Source organism: Cupressus sempervirens, chromosome 4 (assembly GCF_028749045.1).
Source record: "Cupressus sempervirens isolate cs-2001-9-10 chromosome 4, ASM2874904v1, whole genome shotgun sequence".
Taxonomy (NCBI): Eukaryota; Viridiplantae; Streptophyta; class Pinopsida; order Cupressales; family Cupressaceae; genus Cupressus; species Cupressus sempervirens.
The window spans coordinates 304,704,100-304,728,829 of record NC_143121.1 but is presented as its reverse complement, the minus strand read 5'-3'; the positions used below and the strand labels follow the sequence as shown (position 1 = coordinate 304,728,829).

General features: G+C 35.4%; 1 protein-coding gene across 1 annotated transcript; it reads left to right on the top strand.

The window, feature by feature from the left end:
- The first annotated feature begins 4,378 nt into the window (after positions 1 to 4,378).
- LOC149561219 (scarecrow-like protein 31) lies at positions 4,379 to 5,536 on the top strand. Its single transcript, XM_089827764.1, has one exon. The coding sequence runs from the start codon at positions 4,379 to 4,381 to the stop codon at positions 5,534 to 5,536; it is 1,158 nt and encodes a 385-aa protein (XP_089683890.1).
- Positions 5,537 to 24,730: the final 19,194 nt, after the last annotated feature.

Below are 24,730 nucleotides of genomic sequence, written 5' to 3'. Positions count from 1 at the left end.
TTTTTTAGCAAGGACTATAGCTCATAAAATATTGTGAGTAGGGTACTATTGGCCTCAGCTCTTCAAGGACTGACATGCTTACATTAGAAAATGTGAAGCTTGTCAAAAATTCTTCGATAAATTAAAATATGACGGTGCTCTCCCATTAAGGACAATGCAAGCAGAGGAACCATTCCAAATGTGGGGGATTGATTTTATAGGAGAAATCAGTGAAAAGTCAAGTGGTGGAGATAGTTGGATTTTAGTAGCCACTGATTACTTTACCAAATGGGTGGAAGCTATACCGACTCAGCAGTCGACAAGTAAAGTGGTTATTAAATTTCTTATGGAAAATATCTTGACTAAATTTGGAGTCCCGCAAAAAATCATAGCATATAACAGTCTGTGTTTTAGGTCTAACAAATTTATTGAGTTTTGCAGGAACTATGGTATTGCAGTTTTGTACTCATCTCCATATCATCCCCAAGGTAATGGACAAGTGGAATCTAGCAACAAAAACATTCTGAAGATTATCAGAAGAATGCTAGAAAATAATAAACGTGCTTGGGATTCAAAGCTAAATTTGGCATTATGGGCAGACAAAATCATGGTAAAGAAGTCAAAAGGTTTCTCTCCATTCAATCTTGTTTATGGTTAAGAGGCCAAGCCTCCCTTAAATAACTTGTTACCTGTTTACAAATTCATTACTGAAGAGCAATTAGAAGATGTAAATTTTATGGAAAATAGGCTAAATGCTTTGATTGAGCTGGATGAGGTAAGGAGGTTAGCACAAGAGTAGAATATTAATAAGCAGCAGCACGCCAAGTTTCTTCATGATAAAAAATCTTCTAACTGATCTTTTAAGGCAGGAGATTGGGTTTTAAAATGGAATGCTAGGGATCAGGACAAAGGAAAGCATGGTAAAAACAAGGCGATATGCCTCAGACCCTTCATAATCTTTGATAAAGTAGGAGAACAATCTTATTTTCTGCAGGATACAAATGGTCATATTTAGGATTTCCCGGTTCATGGGCAGTATCTCAAACCATTTTTTCAATAAGCTCGACAGGGAAGTTATTATGCTTTTCTTTATTTATTTATTTATTTTTTTGTTTCCTCATTTTTTTTAATTTTGATTTGTTTGTTTGTTTAGATTCTTATATATATATGTATGTAAATTGAATTCTTTTATTTTGTCGCCAGGTCTACTCCTCCAGAGAAAATTGAGATCTCACTATGCTCACAGGGAGCATACGTCCCAAACAAGAGCCACTGATGGAGCCCAAAAAATTTGCCTCCATTTTTTATCTTAATGAGTGAGAATATGAAGTCTGGAGCCTAGATTTTCACAAGAGTTAGAGTTTCCAGTCGTGAAGCATGTTGGAGATCAATATTCTATTTTCAGATTATAATAAGGATTACTCACTTCAAACAAAAGCTTGTTTACAGATTCTTACATGAATACTCTACAAATGTAAAATTTTGCATGTGGCATATACAGGGAGTATTAAGTGTTATCTTTGGTAAACGCTATTATAGACAGGGAAGATCAGAAGCCCAAGCAAGCTCTTACCTTTCGAATTGTCATACCAGCCTCAGGAATGTTTGAAGGTTGCCTTTATCTGGAGTAGGCAGATTTTGGTGCCCAAGTTTTCTACCAAGACATAGTAGATAAGAAGAATGCATAGATTTGATTTCAGTTTGTTATTGTTCAGGCTTGTTAATAATATGCAGCAAATAGATTAGGCATGTGTACAGAGGCAAAGATGCTGATAAGACCAGATCAAACTATATGTCTAGAAATAATGGTCATTACGTTACCTACTGAAAGTAAATTTTTTAGGTGTATAATCCACACAATTCATATATATATATATATTTCTGAGCTAGTCAGACCTTGAGGTTTATTTAAGAGGAAGTGGTCAGGTATGAATTTGTAATGCATGACATAGCATCAATGGAGTTACAGACACCTTTAATAGAGCCCTTCAGATTTGTGGTGTATTCCTTTTAGTGTTAATAATTGTTGATGCTTGTTTATTGAAGAAGCTGAGAAGTCTCCAATGATTGCCCGAATGGATTGATAATTTAATAGGTCTTTAGATTTTGATAATGAATAAATTGAAAGAGTTATCTGAGCAGAGATACAGGTTTGGCTCCAATTATTTGTTGCTCCCTGTTAGTGCGCCCAAGTACTCACATCACACCAATCATCATGATGGTTTGATGAATTTCGTGCATGAGATGAGGAGGTGAATTATTTTCCTTCAGGCTTTGATGAAGTCTAGCACTCAGAAAGGGCACCTCATCCATGAAATCCTGCCAGTAGTGCAAGTGAAGAGAGAGTCATCCAAGATAAAAATAAAAATAACCACAAGTAGCCCGGTGAACAATATCAAACAAGAAAGATTTATTCAACGTTTTGCTAATATCTTGTCTAATGTGAAGGTAACTGATGAGAATCAATAGTATATGAATATTGTTATGCAGAGCAGAGCATGTACCACGCTTTTATATGCAACGACCTGCTACCTTTGATTGTAAGTTGTTTATTGATCAATTTCCCAAGACCATAACCCATCTTGGCATCAGAAGATATATTCAGTTTATTCATGATATTTTTAATTGTCACTCCAAAGTGACATGCAAAAGTGCTCCTGCGTTGTTAAATGGAAATTTAGATAATAGACCTGAGGAAGATGTAATAGAAAGCCGTCAATAGAAGGCATGATTAGTAAGAGTGTCCACAGATAAATGCATATGATGGAATATGTCAAGTGAATTCTTCAGCAGGGAAATTGTACATCATAAAAGGTATGTGTTACGTGCCACATCTCAGCTATGGTGAGTGTTACCCTTAACGGAACTCACAAGCCTTTGCATCCTGGTTATTAGAGAAAAATAAGGAGGTATTCACAGGAAGAGGAAATAGGCAGCATCAACAAGATCTTTTGGTAAGTATTTCCCATAAATTGTTTACACTTACTTACAGTGCTTTGTGTATGTTTTGGCAGGATGCGCTCAGATGTGGGAGCCATCACGTGCTGGAGACTCTGGAAAGGAAGATACTAAAGTCGTGGGAGGTTTGACACCTGACAGATAGAGGAATCGCTAGATGTTGGAGAGGTCTGCAAAAATGTGAGGTGGACATTGCAGATTATTGGCCATGAATCATTGTTAGATGGACGAAAATTCCATCAATTATTGTGAACCACGGGAAAGATCTAACCACCTATTACAATTTGATTCGAATAAAAAATTTAAATGTGGATTAGTTTTAGCGAAGAGGTGCAATGTTTGAAAACATAACTGGTGCCCTTTGGACATTTATAAATATATGTAAAGTAGAACCAAGGTGGGGAACATTCAATTTTCATATTTGAAACTTTTTCTTAGCCTGTTTTATGATATGTTATATCTTCTCATCGGCAACGGAGTGACCTGTTGAACCAAGCTTGTGGATGGTGGATTTTTGAGTCAATCTCATTCGGTCCTGATATATTTGTTGTGGATAGATCATCCTTAGGGAGTGTCTCTACTTTTAATTTTTTAGGCATAATCTGTAAGCACATTTATTTTATCTGCATTAGATTTTAACTCATTATTAAATTTTGTCCTTTATAAATGTCTTTTATTTATATTTTATAAATATTTTAATATTCAGAATAGTGGACGGGATCATTATTGCATTTTAAATTTGATAATCATAAATATTGTGAAATAGTTTATTGTTTCCGTATTTATGTCTAACTTGTCTCAGTAAGAGTTAAAGTGCATTTTAGACTTATTTAAAATTGCATTTAAATAATCGATCCATCGCGTCTGATTATTAAAATTGTTTATAATTCAAATATATTAGATTTTATAAAGTTGTACATTTCAATTGATAATTTTGACTCTATAGCCCATTTAATTAGGCACTGGTCTTTTACTCCTGATTCATAATCTATATGCTGGCAATTGTTTAATTTCTTACCTTTGAGAAAGTAATATATTCATATGATGCATTAATCTATATTCATACTTTATTTAAAACATTATTTAAATCATTTATTTTTGTTCTCAATTCATATATCGCAGGTTTAATGTTTTTCTATATTTCTTGCCATTTGGAAAATATTATTGTGTTCGCATTCTAATTGATCTGTTTTAAGTGTCTTGGATCTAAGTGTTTCGTCCAAGATTAGGCGCACCCGCCTCGGTTTGGCAGAGCCGGAAGTGCAGGGAACTTGGACTGTATTATCCAGTTCCGTCAAGTTGGCCTTAACCAGTTGGATATCCCAGCATCGAGCGGACAAGGCTCGTAGAATTCCAACCTGCGATTTTAGGAACCAACACATCATACACGCTGTTCCCCTCATGTGAGTTAGAAGCTACTGGGCTTGACCAGTTTCTGACTATGGAAGACACCTTTAATCTGCCAGAAGATGAAATATTTTCTTTTGGTGATGAACTAATGAGCCCTGATTTGTTTGACATCTTTCCTCTCGATGACGAACTGATGAATAACTACGAAATGGCGGGACAGTTGAAAGAACTTTGTGACCCGGGGAATTCTCAGGCTGGAAATGTTATTTCCGGGGTACAAAGAATTGATATCCCGTCTTCTGAGCAGAACCCTAATTCGGAAGGAGCTATGACAGTAACTGTATGCACTACATCTGATAACGAGGCTTTCCCTAAGGTGGAATTGGTTCAACTTCTGCTACGGTCTGCCCGAATGATAGCGGTGGGGAAATATGATCACGCTTCTGAAGTTCTGAGCAAATGCCAAAAAATGTCTTCTCAAGTCGGGAATGCCACGCAGAGGCTCGGTTATGATATCTCCGCCGCCCTACAGGAGAGAATCGAATGTCAGACTCGGAGAATACTAAACAACGCAGCGCCTAAACCAGTCCGAGATTTCGCATTCAATATTGACGCTGAATTTGACAAACAAGAGTTTTCTAAAATACTTGCTTACTCTAATATTTTTCTTCCCTTTATCAATGTGTTCCAGTTCAAGTCTGTGCAGGCAATCATAGACGTCGTGGGGAACGCAGAGAAGATTCATGTAATTGATCTGGGGATGCGAACTGGGTCGCAATGGACAGTATTGATGGAGTATCTGGCACACAGATCTTTGCCTGTGCTCAAGCTTCTCAAGATTACAGCAGTTGGGATGAACGGCAAAGAGCTTTCGAGAACCGGAGAAAGATTTCATGAGCTGGCTATACCTTTTGCGGTTCCATTATCGTACAACATGGTGGAGATCGGAAGCATAGAAGAAATTAATGAAGGTTTTTTCTCTGTAAAACCAGGTGAGGCGTTGGCAATTTATGCTCCAATTATTCTGAGAACTCTTTTGTACGATCGCGTCCTTTTGGAAAAACTCATGAGTGTTATAAACAAAATGAGACCAAGAATATTGGTGAATATAGATGTTGAAGCCCCGCATAGTTCTCCATCTTTTTTGAATAGATTTGGCAAGGTGGTTTTCCATTACTATTCGTATTTCGATCTGTTGGATGCTACAATGACGGACAGAAATGATAGTATGCGGGTGAAGCATGAGTAATTATTCACTGCAAGTCAGATTAGGAATATGATAGTCTACGAGGGGAAGGAGAGGTTTGTTAGGCATGTCACAACTGATGTCTGGAGGGGTTTGTTCAAGAAAGCAGGCTTCAGGGAAAGGAACTTCAGCTTTAAAGCTATGTATCAGGCTAGATTGTTATTTGATGCATTTGCCTCTAGAGAATATTATAATCTGGAAGCCAATGGTGATGCCATGATTATAAAGTGGAAAGGGACACCTTTCATTGCACTCTCGGCATGGAGTTGTGGCAGGATGAACTGTAATGGCGTTTTCTGAAACAAGCGTGTAAGCCTGTATGTTGTAAAAGCGTTATAATAATCTGCAAAGACTTAATCGCCCCATTTGCGTGAAGAAACCATTTGAGTTTTCTTTCTCATTTTAAGTCGAAGCAATAATATATATGTTGAACTGCGAAAATAAAATGCTACTATTGAATTTGTTCCTTTAGTATAATCGTTTCTATGTTCTTTATCCAATGGTGCAAGTCTTCTAGTGTTAGTTGAATTACATTACGATAAGTTAATAAAAAAACTTTAGGTAAAACGATTAGTTTATTTTAATGTAATAGTGGGATGAAAATTGTATTAATAAAAATTTAAGAAATTACATGATAATCAGTAGATATGATTGGGAGAAAAATAGAGTAAAGTTTCAACTTCTAATCATCATAAAGGTTTGGACTTAGTCCATATAAAACAAGGTCACATGGACATCGCTCATAGACAACAGAAATAAACAGATAAATGGGCCAAGTTCAGAAATGTGAATATCCTCAAGTCACCCGAGTAGTGGCAAATTGAGACAAATAGTGACCATTATTCTCCATTACCCTTATCCTTCTTTTCTTCTCTTCTTAGAGAAATAGTGAATGCCAATTGTGGAAATCCTTTCAAACAATAGAGCCATCCATATCCATTGCCAACTAACCAACCAATGGTAGCAACTAGAGGTCAATTTGGTGTCACTAACACTCCCTAGCTTGTGGGTTAACCTTGGGGGAAACGAGGCATAATAGCAGCCCAGGTTGACCAGCTATGAGAGGGAGATCAATGATGTGGAGGTGAATGTCTGAAGTTGATGCATCTAGAGTAACTATTACCATAGTGTAGGGAGAATCTCATCAATGTTGAAGGAGCTCATGCAAATGAAAAACTTCAAGAACAACTTTAGATGCTTACACTTGAAGTTGAAGCATACTATTATATTTCTATTAAATTAGCTTTCATTTGACAAGAAAAAAATATTTGATAGTAAATTATTCACAAATTATTGAATTTCAAAACTACATGAATCGGAGAATACTACAAGCTTCATAAAATTCAAACATAAGGATTTGAATGGTGGCCTAAGGTTTAATCTTTAAGAAACAATTGCAAGGATATTTTGATTTAAAAAGGTAGGAAGATGGTCCTAAATCCATAAAACAACAATGGCCACATACCATATCTACCTTGGACCATTACAGCCAAATAGTAGAGAAGCATACTCTAACACAACAGTTAGAGTCCCACCTATAACTTCAAGAAAAAAAAATTAATCAAAACCAGCCATGTTCTTCAAATAGTTTAAACCATCGACAACTAAAACTAACTTAAGTCAAAACTTTAAACTACAAAACATACTAAATTAAAAGTCTTACTACCTCAACAATAGTGGGGATTAATAGAGCTATCAGCTAAAAGAAGTAAACTACCTCAACAACAATGGGAATTAATAGAGTTATAAGTTAAAAGAATTAAACCCGACAACATTGAAGGAAAAGAAAAGTACTTTATGAAACCACATATGAAATACGAAAACACCAAAAAACCTAATAAGAGCCAAAAATACAAGAACAATGAACTAGGATTGTATAATGTTCTCCCAATCTTCATCAAGGTATTTGATTTCTTCAATCCAGTTCTCAATTTGTATGGCACTCTTTATCACATCCACTTCTCCTCCTTGGTTTTGGCTCACCTATCTCAATTTACACTTCCCAATGATCACCCCAAATATAGTCTCTCTCATCATTTCCTTTTGCACCTTGGAGATGGTGGAAATAACCACTTCTAGCTCATGTTTAGTGATGGCCTTGTTGAAGTTATTGTTTAGCTCCACAATCTTCACATTAATTTTAGAGAAACTTTTTTCATGATCCTTTTTGAAGTCTTCTAGATGCCTCTCTATATTAGGAGGGGAAAATATTTGTTCCCAAACCTCATTTTTATCATAAAACTTGATCTCTTCGTCATTGAAAATCCCTAAGTCTACCACCACTTTTGTTTCTTAGGGAAATTATATTTACTCATCAATATCCTCTACTTCCACTTTGAAATCTACATCTTTAGAGGAGAAAATTCCAACTTTCTCCAATGGTTTCTCCACTTTTGTTTCTTCTTCCATATCATCCATTTGGGAATTGTGGGAACACTTCTTGTTTTCTTCCTTATATCTCTTCTCTTTTTGTTTTTTAATCTAGCAAAACTACTCTCCCCAAAACTAGTGTTCTCCTTCTACATTTTGATGTCCATAGCTCTATCTTCCACCTAAAAATCAGAAAATTCATGCCCTCATTTGTGTTGATCTCAATAATGTCTTCCATCATTTTCCTTTTTTTAGGAGTACTAGTAGGGCTAGATTTAGATAATGTATTCTTTCATTTTTTGGGGGCCTCAATCAAAAGGGATTGTTTCAAAGAAATATTAAGCTTCTTGGATTTGGAGGAAGTAGGGTTATCTTAAAAATGGGGTGACTCCATTTGGGATTTGTTAATGTAGATTTCCTTAATAACTATCGAAGACTTAGGCCCCTTAGGATACTTAGGGTTTTCTATGGGAAAGAGACATCTACCAAAACCTAGATGGTGAGCACAGACATGGTGGTAGAGGGAAAAAATGAGCCCTTGGTGAATGGGAGGGCGTTCTCCCAAGATAATGCTATTGAAAAGAGAGGAAAGTAGGAAGAATGAGATGTTAACTCTTTCCCCATGTCTCAACATGTTAAGAAAAGGAAAATGGTAGCCATGATAGGTCATATACAAACCTTCAAGAATGAAATATTTAATTAACCAGTTACATATCGAGCCAAAAGGACCAGGAAGGGATATCCTATGATACCCATTTCAAGAACTATTCCTATAACTAGTTGTTTTGTATCTTCAAAGAATTTATGCCTAAATTTACTATAATCTAGCATACCTTTTCTTTCAACTTGAACAACAATACAATCCAGGGTCATCGCTTCACTAATTAGCTCTAGCATCACTACATATTTGATACTTCCTATCTCCACCTAGCACTTGTTCCAAAAATTAGAAAACTTAGTGGAAAGGGTGATGTTGTGGCCTTCCATCAACTAAATATAAGAATATAATCCCTCCTTGAAAAAATAACCCTAAGTTTTCTTGTTTTTCTCTAGATCTTTTCTATTTCTAGATTCAACATATTTTAGCAAACCATCGATGATCTTCTCCTTCTCATACAACTAGTTAGTTTTCTTGGCACCCAAGTTCATCTTGTGAATATCTATGTTTGCAAGACTAGTCATTATGGAAACTTTCTCTAAAAATTGAATAAAATGGATGTTATTAAAAAGCTTTAAGTGTATAGGATAACTTTAAGTTCCTAAATAAGAGTGATGAAAAATATAAGTCATAGGATTTGATGTTATACAGTTCTTATCACAAATCTTTCTCTGATCCTAGGTCCATATCATTTCACAAAGATGGTATTTTCCCTATGATCGATATGAAACATGTAAATCATGATGACTTGCGACATGAAATGCCTAATTTTAGTGGGGTACTATCTAGCTCCACTCCATAAATGTCTGACAATTAGATTATTAACCATCTTGGGAAATGAGAGAGAGAGAGAGAGAGAGAGAGAGAGAGAGAGAGAGAGAGAGAGAGAGAGAGAGAGAGAGAGAGAGAGAGAGAGAGAGAGAGGGGTTAGGATTGACATAATTAAACCTGATTATTGGAACATTGTAGAGAATCCTTTTTTTCTTATTAGGGATTAACACCTTATTAATGTGAACATTACAAATGATACTCAAACACATCTTCTTTAATGATCATGGGCCCAAACCCTACCAACTTGGATGCTTGGTTGTCCACCTTAAAACTCTTATACTCCTACCATGTACCGTTATATTTTTTGTTATCATTTAAAACTACTATATTTAACTCTTGTGTTCCCTCCATCTTAGTTACCATCTTTCATTCCTCATTGTTTAGACCCTACATAGCCAGCTACTCCACAACTTTGTTCCCTTCTCTAAGGGTGTGCTTAATTAGCAAACTATTGAATGACGAGATCCTTATTTTGTAATCATTAATTAAAGGGGAAATACTCCATTAGAATTTGAATTTATTTAAATTTAGGCCAATAATGAGATTTGATTCTCCTTCCAACTCAACTTTGTCCTCTTCTAAGTCTTGTAGAGTTTTAATACTAATACACGTTGCTATATATAGCCTCAACATAACTATTGGACCTAATTCCCAACAACATGGAAGAGCCAAGTATTATATCACCTTTCTAGTCTCTCATAGTTCCTCTTGCTCTAGAAACACTAGGGTTATCTTTGGAACATCCATCTAAATTATACTTTAGCCATCCTTTGTCACACAGAAGCTAGTAGCACTTTCTCCGTTTCTATATCTTCTACTAGTTGACATCTATCAAACTTTGTTTGATATTTTAGTTTTTGTTTAGCCTTGGATCAAGAAGGTTGGGGAATGTAAGGATTTTGGACAAATGAGAAAAATTTACACTATCCTTGGTGATTTTTTTGATGATGTGGAAAATGGAACTAGTTTCCATCTTTTGATCTTTGAAGATTATGTTGTTTCTTTCTTTCCAAACACACTAGTTGACCACAAAAAGTTTTAATTCCCATGTATTAGAAGATATAGGGTGAGAGAAGGCAGATTCCTTCCATTGTATCAGTAAATCCTTAATAATTTTAGGGAGCACTGTGATGAGATGAAATTCCTTGAACATCAAATTTCGTATCTCAACTGTGAACAAGCAATATAAAAGAATATGAATGATAGACTCAATATTCTTTTCACATAGGTTGCACCTACTAGCTAACATAAGATCATGCTTAGATATATTGTCCATTGTGAGGATTTTTCCATGAGCCACAACCCAAAAAAAATAGTTAACTTTTGGTAGAAGATTATGGGTCAAGATACTCTTCCAAAAATTATCAATAGATAAAGTATCTTTAAGTGATTTTTAGGTCAAACTAAGAGAGAAGAGACCATTGTTGTTATATCCCTAGAACCATTTTTCTTCTTGTTCTTGATTAAAGAGATTAGAATCTAGGAGAAATTCCATAAGAAAGATACCCACCTCCTTAGAGTAATGCCTAATTCTTATGGCCTGACATTGAACATACCATAGTCTAATATGGTCTTTCCGTCTAGGATAACCATTGCCCCATTTTAAGTAGTTTTCCACTTTCTCCCCCACATTCACCTCCAACTAGTCTATCACAGAAAAGTCATTTACCATCTCCTTCATAGGATCCTCATCCTTCCATATTTCTTCTAAGAATTGACTTTTTCCACCATTTTGTATTGGGGTTCTATTGCTTCTTCTAATCAGGCCCTTGGTTTTCAGACTGTTCTTCCATAGAAGAGTGTTGTCATTGGGGTTATTCTTTATTAGATATAAACTAGATCGATCATAAGATAAGTATTTAGCCCTTAGTATTTTTGTTCAATATTTGACTCCTTCTAAAGTTACCCATCCCAATTTAGAGACAAGATCCTTGTTCATACTTGTAAGAATTCTAACACCAAGGCCACCATTCTCTTTGTGTTTACAAAGTTGATTCCAATTGACAAGAGCCATCTTTTTTTTCTCCTCCAATCTCAACCACATAAATCTATTTTTTATTTTCTCCATGATATCTACTTCCTTTTTTGGTATTAAATAGATTTAAAAATTGTACACATGGATACTTTGGAGAAATTCTTTAAGGAGAAAAAGCTTACCCCCAAAACTTAATAGATTTTGTTTACATTCTGTCATTTTATTTTAAAACTTCTCTATGACACTATTCGAGTAATGGTGACTAGGATTCTCTAGGGACAAAGGAAGACCTTGAGATACATATCTGGGAAACATCAAATTTGGCATTCTATTTTGACATAAATTTTTCTTTGCATGTCTTGCTGACTATTAAAATAGAAGACTTTACTCTTATGAAAGTTAATATATGTGCTAGACAAATTGGCATGGTTAGATAATAGGGACTTCCAAGCCTTCACATCAGATAGAATAATCTCTCCAAAAAGGATAGTATCATCCACAAATTTCTCATGTGTTGCATTGGACATATTAGCTACTTCTATGGTCACACCAAAAATAACTTTGTCGAGATTTAGTCTACTCATGTTCCTACTTAGTACATCTGCCACAATTATAAATAGGTAAGGGGAGAGACAGTCTCCTTTCCAAAGACCAATACTAATAGTAGAAAAACCCCCAAAGAGGTACCATCAACAAGAATAACATAGCTCATTGAGGTGACATGGTTCTTAACCATTTTTTGGAACTTACTAGAAAAATCAAATTGGGTTAACACTTTATCAAGAAAACACCATTTCACCCTATCATAAGCTTTAGAAATTTTAAGCTTGAGAACCATGGCTGGTTTAATATTGACATTCATTGAATTTAATATTTCATGAGTTGTAATGACCACATCCATAAAATTCCTTCGACTAGCAAAGCCTTTTTTATTTTTTATTTTCCAAGATCGGTTGCATCCTATTCTCTAAAATGTTGGTTATAATTTTAATTTTGTAGATAGTAGTACAAAGACTAATAGGGTGAGAGTTTTCCATATAGATGGGATTGATTCTTTTAGGAATGAGCACAATGTAGGTTTGATTAGCTTTATTTTCCATATTAATAGTTTTGAAGATGTGCTAGACATCATTGAAAATATCTTCTCCCATGATGTCCTAATATTCCAAGAAGAATGCCAGGGGAACCCATCAGTACAACGAGACTTGAAGCCTTGAAAGGAGAAAGCAATAGTTCTGACTTCCCCTCTTTCAACCTTTTTGGTCATGTTAGCATTGTGCTTGAGAGAGATGAGCTCATGAATGTAACCAAGCAAATAATGAGGATCAATGGATCCATCATCAATACCTCCCCTATGTCAAAAGTAGTTCATATCTTTAGTATTGATATCAACTTCCTCCATAACAACTATATCATTAGCCAATTTAAGAGAACTAATTTTTTTTCTTCTCCATTGTTGTAAAGTGGTTTGATAGATGAATCTAGTGTCCCTATCACTTTCTATAATCCATTGGATCTTCAATTTATGCTTTTAGAAGGTTTCTTCCTAAGAAGAATTAGAGAGTTGTTGGTTTCTATAGGATCTTTTAATTTTATGGCAGTCTAGGTCATTTGGATTATCTCTAACTTTTTTTTGAGAGATCACAATTGTACCTTCTAAGTCTTTTTTTTCTAAAGTGTTACTATAGGAAACTTTATTATATTTATTAATCTTATTGCTGATAATTGCCAGCTTAAAGTTTAACTTTAACAGAGGAGAGGAATTGGCCAAGGTTTGCTGCCATTTTTCTATCAGGTCTCTTAACTTACCATTGGATCGTCACATTATCTTTTTTAGAATGAATGTTGATGATACTACATTGGGGGAGTATCCTAAGCATTAAATATTATTGATATGTTGCATTCATGACTATACTTTTCATTAATGTCAACACAACAGTAATTTGGTTCAGACTAGAAGAATAATAGTCAATAATCTTATGATGTGTTGAAGCTAAGGATATTTTAGATGATACATAGTAGAGGAAATGTTCATAAGATTGTCTTGATGACATGTTTTAAAGGAATAGGTCTGATTTGATGTTGCACAAAAGTTACCCTTGTTTTTCAAGAAGTAGTGTAGAAACAAAGCATTGGATAATAAATTTATGATGATCTATTGCTATCTTTCATTTGAGATTTAATGAAGAGATTGGTAGTCACATTGTGATATAGTATAGTCATATGGTGATGCCAACATGTGTGCATGGCATGGTTTCACACCTATGAAGTTTAGTATTAAGTGTGAGCTAACAATGTTTTTGTAATTAATTAATTATCTTATTTTAATTAATTAGGAAAGACTCAACGATGACCCAAGGAATTATTATGAAGATAACGTATAAAGGAAAGATGGTTTCCTTAGTTGTAATAATTCTTGATTTAGAGGATCAAGTGGAATGTGGAGGATTAGTGCACAAAGCAAGAAGGAGAAGAATATTTACTGAATTCATGTAAGGGATACAAGGGATCATTGGGTGCCTAGTATGAGATCTAGTTACAAGTTTTGAAGGATTAAAAGTCTAGTTGACATGAAAAAGATAGAGGAAGAAGTACATTTTAGTTCTATTATTCTGCAAGGAATAATACAGAGATCATTTGGATAGTGGGTTCTTTGATCTTATCATTGAAGCTATTTGGGTTCTGGGTCTAGCTATCTTCCACAACTCCTAATAGGGATTCAAAGTCTTCTAAAAGGGACTCATATGTAGTAAATGTTTCAACAGAATTCTAATAGTGTCTATCATCTAACAAGGAATATTTATATTAGTACATTGTCTTGTGGGTACCATCTCTACTAAGGTTTTCCCTCTAATCAATGGTTTGCCTCATTAACATATCTAGTGTTAATTGTGTATGAGTATCTTGTTGTGGTTTTAGTTTATATTGCTCACATGGTGAAACTTATTTAATGTTAATGTTTATGTTGATAGTTGTATAATTGATTCACCCCCACACCCCCCCACCCCTCTTAGTTATATAAATCGATTGTATATTCTAACAACTGGTATCATAGCATCAAGTCCTTGAAGATAAGGATTAACAGCTTTGGGAGATCAATGGTGAATATGTTCAGGAAGGAAAGTCCAAGATTTGATGGGGCCAAGATGAAAACTTGTATAGTGTGTATGGGTCTAGGATTTTGGCTTTTGAAAGAAGCTAAGAAGACAATTGTTGAATAATCAAAGCTAGAGGAATGTAATGAGGAAGAAAGAGATCTATTCATGTGTAACATGAGAGTCAAAGAAGCCCTATTGTAATCTCTTATTGATAATAAATATAATCAGGTAAAGACATTTATAACTTCTCATAAAATTTAGAAAGCATTAGAAGTTACTTTTGAAGGTGATGTTCATGCAAAAGGAATGAGATTGCAAAATTGGATTTGTGCATTTCAAGATGCTAAGATGATGGAAGATGAATCTATAAGAAGTTATATAGAAAGAATATTAGATATGGTTGTAGGAATCCAGTCTCTTGGTGGAACTAAAGAAAATAACGAGGTTATTTGGAAGATCTTGAAAAGTTTAACACCACCATTCAAGAAAATACCTCAAATGATTCAGCTAGTTATGCCTTGCATTGAAGATTTTACAAAGTAAATATTGTTTGGAAGATTAGAATCTGTAGAAGTAGAGATGAGATAGTCTAGAGAATTAGCCAGAGTTGCAACAACTTTTAGCACTACAAACATTCAACCTAATCACTTAAGAAGTGCTAGCACAAGAGGACACTTTGCCAGTAGTAGCAAATCTAAAGAAGATAAGAGGATTGAAGAAGGAATAGCTCTTCTAGTAAGAAGAGAGAAAGATGGTAAGAAAATCTCTAAATGTTTGACTTGTGATGAATATGGTCACCATGCATCTAAATATCATAAAATAGAGAAAATTTTATAGGAAAATTTATACCTAGAAGAATTAGAAATTATTTATATGCTAATGAAGATGAAGAATCTGATGAAAAAGATCAAAGTGAAAGTGATGATGAATTATGATTTTTGGCTATCAAGGAAGATGATCTTGATAAATAAATTAGAGAAGAGAGAGCTCTCATTACCCTAGTTGAGAAGAAATCATATTGGATAACTAATAGTGGATATTCGCATCACATGATTGGTGATATGAATAAATTTGTTAAATTCTGAAATTATGATGGGGGTATTGTTAGAGTTGGTAATAATGCAGACTATCATATTATAGGGATTTGATCTACTAATCTTGATGGTAAAGCTAACACTAATGATGTTTACTTTGTTGATGGTTTGAAACATAATTTGATAAGTGTTGGACAGTTGGTGGACAATGGATATTTGTTGCAGTTCACATAAAAGACTTGCATTATCAAAGACAAATACGGTAAGTTGATTGGTACTAGAACTAGATCTAGAGGTAATGTATTTCAGTTGAATCCTACTAAAATAACATGTTTGGTTGTAAAGGTTGATAACAGTTTGTTATGGCATAGAAGATTCTATCATATAAACTTTGACAATATTGTGAAAGTTAGCAGTACATTTGTAGTAAGAGATCTACCTAAGATTATTAAGCCTACTAATGTTATCTGCAAGGAATATATTATGGCTAAGTAGAGGAAAGTATTTTTTCCTAGTAAGAAGTTCTCTATTATAGAGAAATTGGAGATTATTTACACAGATGTAAGTGTTCTTACAAGAACCAGAGAATTCTATGGTGAGAGCTACTTTATGATTTTTATTGATGATTTCACTAAGATGATGTGGGCGGCATTTCTTAAAGAGAAGTCTAAAGCTTTTGAGAAATTTAAGATATTCAAGAATAGAGTTGAAAATGAATCTAATGTCAAGATTAATGTGCAGACGAACAATATCCTACAAGAAAATATGCACTATAGAAGAAGCTATGTAAGATGCTCTCATGGGTGAAAAATGTGCTGCCTTGGACAACTTGTCCACCGTCACCATGATATAATCATCTCTCCATGATGGCATAGGTAACCCTTTGATAAAACCAATAGATATCATATCCCACTTCCACTTTGGAATGGTATGTGGTTGCAAAGGACTTGCCAGATGCTGATGATCTACCTTCACTTTTTGACACTCAAGACATCTAGCAACAAAATCAGCAACATATCATCGTATCCCTCCTTAAAAGTATAGCTATTTGAGGTCAGTATGCATTTTCTTAACACTAGGATGTGTAGAATACTGTGCATGATCTGCTTCCAACAAAACCCAAGTACGAAGATCACACAACATGGGTACATAGACATGCCCTGAGTGTTGCAGTAGTCCATCAGACTCAAGCATATAACCTAAAAATTTCCCCTCAAGGGTACATCCAAACTTGATCTCCACCCTCACCTCCTAATACCAAGTGTCACCAGGCAAAGCCTCCAAGATACAGCCTCGCAAATCCACTCCCAATGAAATCACTAATACCTCATGTCACCTTCTACTCAAAGCATTTATGACAACATTCTCCTTCCCATTAATGTAATGAACATCAAACTCATACTCGCATAGGAACTCCATCTAGCAATGGTATCATGCATTCAGGTTTGGCTGAGTAAAGATATACTCAAGCTCCTATGATCGCTATGCAACTCAAACCTATGTCCAAAAAGAAAATGCCTCCAACAGACAAGAGCATGCACTATGGCCATGAGTTCCAAATCATGAGTGGGGTAGTTAAGCTCATGGTCTTTGAGTTTCTTGGACTCATATGCAATCACTCAACCATCCTACATCAACACCACACCCACACCTTCCAACAAAGCATTTGTGCAAACCATGAAATCATCTATAGGATTAGGCATTGCAAGGATTGGTGCACTGATCAAACACTCCTCAAGAGTATTAAATGTTGCCTCACACTAGCCTGACCAAGTAAAATTCTTCCCTTTCATCTGAAGAGAAGTGATGGGATGAGCTACTCGTGATAAATCCTTCACGAAGTGACAATAGTAACTCACCAATCCCATAAAACTACAAACTTCTAAAACTTTAGTGGGTACCGGCCAATCCATGATAGCACAAATCTTCTCTGGATCCACTGTGATTCCATCACTAGTGATGATATGTCCCAAATACTTCACCTCCAACTAGAAGAACCCACATTTTCTCAAGTTTCCATACAATTGATGGTCTCTCAAGCATTGCAATACCTAACATAAATGAACATCATGCTCCTCTACAATCTTGAAATAGATCAATATATCGTCCAAGAATACAATAACACACTGATTGAGGTAAGTGTGAAATACACCATTCATCAAACTCATAAATATTGATGGCACATTGGTTAACCTGAAGGGTACAACCATGAACTCATAATTACCATATCGTATACCAAAAGCTATTCAATGAATATCAGCCTCTTGGATATGAAGTTGATGATATCCCCACTTAAGATCAATCTTTAAGAATACTCATGCTCCCTTCATCTAATCAAACAAGTCATCTATCCTCAGAAAAGGATAACAATTCTTCATCATCACTTTGTTCAACTGTCGGTAATCAATGCACAAATGCAGAGAACCATCCTTCTTCTTTACGGAGATGACTAGTGCACCCCATAGGGATACACTAGGACAAATATGGCCCTTGGCCAACAATTCCCACAACTACAATCTGAACTCACTGAACTCCTAAATAGTCATGCAATAAGGAGCTCGTGAAATCAGCTTTGCTCTTGGTACAAGATCACTTCAAAAATCAATGTCACGCTATGGTGGCATACCTAGAATCTCATTAGGAAACACATCGAAATACTCACAAAGGAGTGGGTGATCATCATGTGTCACCAAATGGCTCTAAGATTCCTTGAGATCATTGAGAGACACAAGAAAAAAATGGTAACCCTTCTACAAACTCTACTTTAGCTGATTAGTTGAGATCATACGAAGTGAGATTGGTCTCTAAACTCCTAAAGGTTCTTCCTACCCACCTATGTCATCAACACACTATACCACCTTATGATGACAATCAATATTCACTTGATGTGTGGCTAGCCAATCCATGCCCAATACAATGTCATATGATCCTAGAGGTACAATATGTAGATTCACTATGGTGATGAAGGTTCCCAAATTCAAAGTACAACTCCTAACCAATGAGTCAACAACCACTTTGGAACTCGTGGCTAACACAACCTACCACCTATTGACCTAATGCACTACCACTAGCCTACATTGTTGAATGAGAGATGGTGAAATTAAAGAATCTAAAGCACCAAAGTCAAACAAAACTAAAGTTGAAATAACATATAATGTACCTATAGCCTTGACTACTATACCATAATGCTTAGCTTTATGGTTGTCAACTACTATAAAGACTATGTAGTTCTGACCCCCATCTCCTACACTAGGCTTAGATATTGTTGTGCCCTTACTAGGTCCTATGGATGGTTTAATAAAACAATCATAAGATTTATGGCCATGATGGCCACAAGAATAACAGTTCCCAAAAAAGTTGGGACCTGTCCCATGATGACCCTGATTAGCACTAGGATAAGGTGCACTACCCCTGCTAGAATTATGCTAAACACTCTAAGGAGGACAATCCTACTAAGATTTCTATCCTTACTACTGTTACCTCTTTTCTTACCTAAGGTATCAAAATTTTTTTCACCTTTAGGTTATTTTCCTTTACCCCTGTAATGATGATGACCACCATTACTACCTTCAGAGGGTGATGATTGAGCTTGGCCCTTCATTGAGGACTGTGAATAGTGAGTATCCTATCCAGAAGGTTGTGCACTTTAGTTTTGAGAACTAGATTTACTACTGTATCCCCTAGTCACATTCCTCTTAATGATCATTTCCTTTTCCATAGAAAGAGCAAGTGTCCTCAGTTGATGAGCATGGACATCTCCAATGATGGAGTCTCTAAGGTCCCTAACAAAATATTGAGTGATGAGTTCATCATCGTGCCTATAGCTTGAATACAATTTTAGACTAGGAAATGTTCTCTCATATCGATCAACTTTCATAAAGCCGTACTTAAGCTCATGGAATTCATTAATACAAGCTTCATGATATTGTGGTGATAGAAACTTCTCTCTAAACCTTTCCTCAAAGATCTCCTAGGTGAGATCTATGACATTGATGCCAAGCCTTTTTCTCTCTCCATCCCAAAAAATGGAACCATGTTCCCTTAGCTACATGATTGAAAAATGAGCCTTTATGTTGCTCCCATAAGGTAATAATGAGAAGCAATACCCCATATCAAGTAATGAGGTCTTAGCCTTGAGTCTTGTTCCCTAGCCATCAAATTCTAGTGGTTTGGACCTCTGAAGTTCTAGCATCATCTCAATTAGAGTGAGATCAACATCATCTCAGCCATGGCCCCTCCATTAGTGCCTTCTTCCACTAGGTGGTGTATGATAATGTTCATGTGCATGCTCTTGTTCCTACTCTCTATGCTCCCAATGGTGGGACTCTCCATGATGAGATCCCTCTTTTCGCTCTTGATCATGCTGATGCTCCTCAACTCAAGGTCCCATTTGAGTAAGAATTTCTTGGAGCACTAGCATCAATGCCCCTAAGAGATTCTGATTAGCATTTTTACCCTATTCTCCCTCACCTTCCTAACATTCCTCTTCATGTTGTTCATTTCCACAGTTACCACTATGGGTACTACCATGGCCACTAGATCTAGGTGCAAGAGGAATCACTGTGGGAACAACAAGATACTATCAGAACAATCTAGTCTCAAGCATAAGAGTCAAAACCAGGAATTCACAAGATATCAAATAATTAAACATAATATTACAATACACAATAGAAACAAAACCATAGTGGAAGCATAACATAGAGATCCCAATGTTGCAACAAGGGCTCTGATACCAAATGTAATGCCCCACCCAGAGATCCTTAGAAACAAGAATCAATTACAAGCAAGATAATTTTATTTTTTAACAAGTGTAAGTGCACATGACAATAACATACATAGATCATAAAGATCACAATGAAAGACTACCCAATGATCAGACCACTAAAGATCTCCAAGCATCACATCTGACTAAAAACAAAAATAAGAAAACATAAGAGATCAACCAAGCTGAAAGAAAAATTTGTTGACTCCTAAAAATTGGCTAAGTCTCAAATCCTGAAGCCTTGAAATTTGGTTGTCTAAATTTCTGAAGCCCTGAAAGTTCCTAGAATCTTTATGTTAGCTCATAGAGTTTTGGAACCTATCTCAAATGAATCGTCACATATATTAAAATATATCTTAAGTATAAGTAATACTTAAATGATATATTTCAAACACCATAGCAAGTTTGTTTTGAACTATGAAGGTGTAAAACCTAAAAGGGTATCCAAAACCAATTCCCAAACTTTTTCCCAATAAGCCTAGATAGCCCCTATTTTTTGCAGAAAGCCAACAAACTGCTAGACTCTCCTATGAAGGTGTGCCACATGCCACACAAAGATGTGCATTTCCATGTGAGAAAGTGCATTTTTGTGTGAGGAAATGCCTGGACGAACCACCAAGCTAGCATAGGGTTTCGCACAAGGAAGTGCAAAGCCACACGAAGAAAACCAACATGTCACATGAAGACTTGCATCCTCGCACAAGAAAGTGCAATCTTGCGCAAGAACCCAAATCAGCACATAAGAACAAAATGTAGAAAACATAGAAGGAAGCTAAGAAAACTAAGTAATGAAGTTCCTCCACACTGGGGAGTACTAGATCCACACTTTTATGCAATAGCACTCGACATAAACTAAAAGATGAAAAGTTGGCACATAACCATCTCATCAACAGCGAAGGAAATAATAGAAAGAAACATCACAGTGTACTAAAATAAACATTTCATTTAAACATAAATAACATCACAATGAGAAAAATAACCAAACTAAGTATGTGGTTTCTCCAAATCATAATAGCATCATCAAACCATCATGGGCCCTAGCCATCCCCCATGCATAACATTCCCAATATACCAATTGGATCATCGGTACTATCATAACAAGAATATCACTACGAAACATGCTACAACAAGATAAGGAAATCTAACATGCTAGTAGTAAAGCATAAGATAATCCTACTAGTAGATAACATCATCTATTATATGTTAAACAACATCATAAGGAAATGCATCAAAGCTAGCACTATCTAATATGATATACAAACATCACAATGAAATCATAAATTAGAAGAAAGCTTACACTAGAACCTAAAGTACGAAGTGAACACATCCAACTATGGTCGCACTAGGACAATAGACCATCTCTGTACACCAATCCCTAGCATTGGTGGAGGTAGCTATGCCTCCCAACCATGTGGCACCCATAGGCCCACACCCATCGTGTTGATGGAGATAATGATCCAACCACAAACACATGCAAAGAAAACACCCATGGCTAACACACACACTAAGCAGTATGATGACTGAATCCAAGACAAAGACAATGTATAAACTATAGGTTCTAGTTAGACACCTCAAAGAGATACTAAATAAAGGCTGACATCATGGAGAGTCAGTTGGCATCAACAAGCCCAAGCTAGTTTTGCTACTGCACTCGCCAACGGAAGGTGCATATCTAGTTTGGTAATTTCTCTTCCCAATGGAAGGCACATATCCAATTTCAATTATCTTTTATTTTTTACCTCATATTATTTTAATTATTTATCACTTATATAAAACTCCCTATACCAATTGGAAAATGGACAACAGGCTACAAGATAGAAGCCACCTCCATATGCTACCCTACCCTACCTATGCTCATCCAATGATGTGTGCCCATAGGCATGCAAATTCCCAATCTAACCACAATGATCTCAACTTTTGAAAATACCACAAAAAATTGGGCCTCGCAAGTCACCCAACAAGTGTATGTGTATATACTCATGTGTGGTGCACCACCATCATGAAGATCATAGGCAGAAAGTCACTAAGGCAGAAAGTCACTCAACTGAAAATAGACTCAGGAGGATGAATGCAACATGCATCCCAATGCAAGAAAGAAATGCAATAGTGGTCTGACAGATATCCAAATAGATCATCTAGGTCCATGGAGAACATTGTGTTGATAAAACTCAGCAAAATAGGGTGGCATGCAAAATGAGGTAAAAACCCCAAATTTTGGAAATTTTCAAAAAGTAAAACCCATTTTCTCTTTGGGTACAAAAATGCCAAAAATCTAGTAATAAATGAAATTGCACACTGTAAGAAAAAATGGCCAGCATAATGGCTCAAAATCCCAAACCCCCATCCCAAAAATAGGGAACATTTTCATACCCGACGAACCAGGTAGAACTAACAAATAGAAATAGAGGGAAACACTAGTTCTCAGCCTCCTAGCATATTGCTACAAGAAACAAAAGGTGAAACAGAAAAAATAAAATAAAATGGGAAAGTCCTACATCAAAACAACTAGATAAAACAAATACCTTTCCGAATCTACTGAAAGTGATGGAAAAGCAAGGTCTTCCTGAGCCAAATCTAACATGACTGCTCTCGCAAGAATCCCATGCTCACGGCTCCCAGAACAAACAGAAAACCAATCCTGCAGAACAGGATTTCCAAATTAACTTTCAAATTTCTATTTCTAAAAAGTGAGAAGTGAATAATGAATTCACCTTTTCAATACTTATTCACTTTTTGATTTCATAGTCAATTATGAAAAATAGCTAGTTGGAGTTATTCTCTGTAAGAGGAATTCACCTAAGGAAAACTTGCCAAAAATTAAATATGAAAAGATTTAAAACCCAAAAATACAAAAAATTATATAACACTTTCGTGACAAAGCAAACCTCTAAATGTACAAACATGCTCACTGGTCTAATCACATAATGCCAATGAGTTCGGATTTACTAATCACTGAAAGGTTTTAATTTAAAAAATTAAATTAGGATACATCGACCATATTGGGATGACATTGGTAAAATATGAATAGCTAAATAACTAACTCCATGTGCCACTACTAGGGATATAAATCTTGCACACTAAAACACATGATCAAGTGCAATTGCATATAATATAATAGCCAAAGCAATTAATGCATTAAATAACTAATTAATCCTTTTATACCACTCACATTTGCATAAAGCTTAAAGAAAAAGAATTAAGTAAATAGCCATAGCATAGAATCCATCTCATAGCATAATCAACAAATATGTCAAATAAACCATATAACTAGATATCATCATAGATATACTATCATCTCAAAATAGCATCAACATGCAAATATGATAAACTGAATAGCATAGCAATATAGCATCTATGGTATTGAATCAAAGCATAACATCTAACTCTCATGTCATCTCAAAGTAGAACTATCAATAAGAGTATCAAGTATCTCTCGAATCAAAATAAACAACAAGGTACATAATGGAAACATGAGAGGCACTACATCCTTCAATGTCAGGTCCTAACTATGGATAAGCTCATTGGTCAATGTGACTTGTTGATGATCACAAGGGGCCTTATGTATTTACTTAGATTCATATCATGCCATAAAAGATGTGGGATCTATCTTAAGTTTTTGCAATGAAGTACTTTTTGGGGTTTTCACAAAATATGCAAAAATTAAATAGGATAGGGTTCAGAAGTTCTATTCTATTTCCTAAGGGTAGTGATTATAATAAATGGTACTTTGGTAAAAAGATTCATTAATTTATCAAGCTCTACTTTGCCAAATTATACTACAAGTATGTGCACATACTGGTGCAATTTTCAAAGGTTATGTAAAATATTTTCATACCATCACATACACCATCATAAAGAACAATGTATATGAATGATAGAAGTGAAATATATGCATGAAATGAGGTTGGGCTAACTTTGTACAATGATTTATAATCCCTAAAATGTCAAAATTATGAATGAAAGGAATTTGTCAAAATTTCATGCAATTCTCCATTACAATCACAACACTTTAAGTAAACTAAACATAATCTAAATGAGGGAATTTAAGAAAAAAAGAAAGCACTAAGACACAACACGTATTCATCAAGCTTCAATTAAGATATTATTATCTTAGTAGCTCATAGAAACAATCTTAGAAAGTTCTCCCTTTATAAATGAGAGGTGAGGCCTTTATATAGGTCCTTAATTACAATAGTTGGCTTAGATGATCACAATAATTGATGCCCCAGTTCATGCCACATCTTCCCTAATTAGGGTTAGGATAAAGAAAAGGAATCTACAGTAAGGCAATAAGGAATCGACTACTATAGTGGGTAATAAATTACCACTATGCATGCTCATTTGGGAAGGGAGTGGGGTGTAGTAAATGATCACTTAAGAACACCCACTATGCATTAAATGTATCTACCTTTGATTCCCCCACTTGAAGGCATGAAAATTATTCAAAAGTATTTCCAACTCTTCTATAT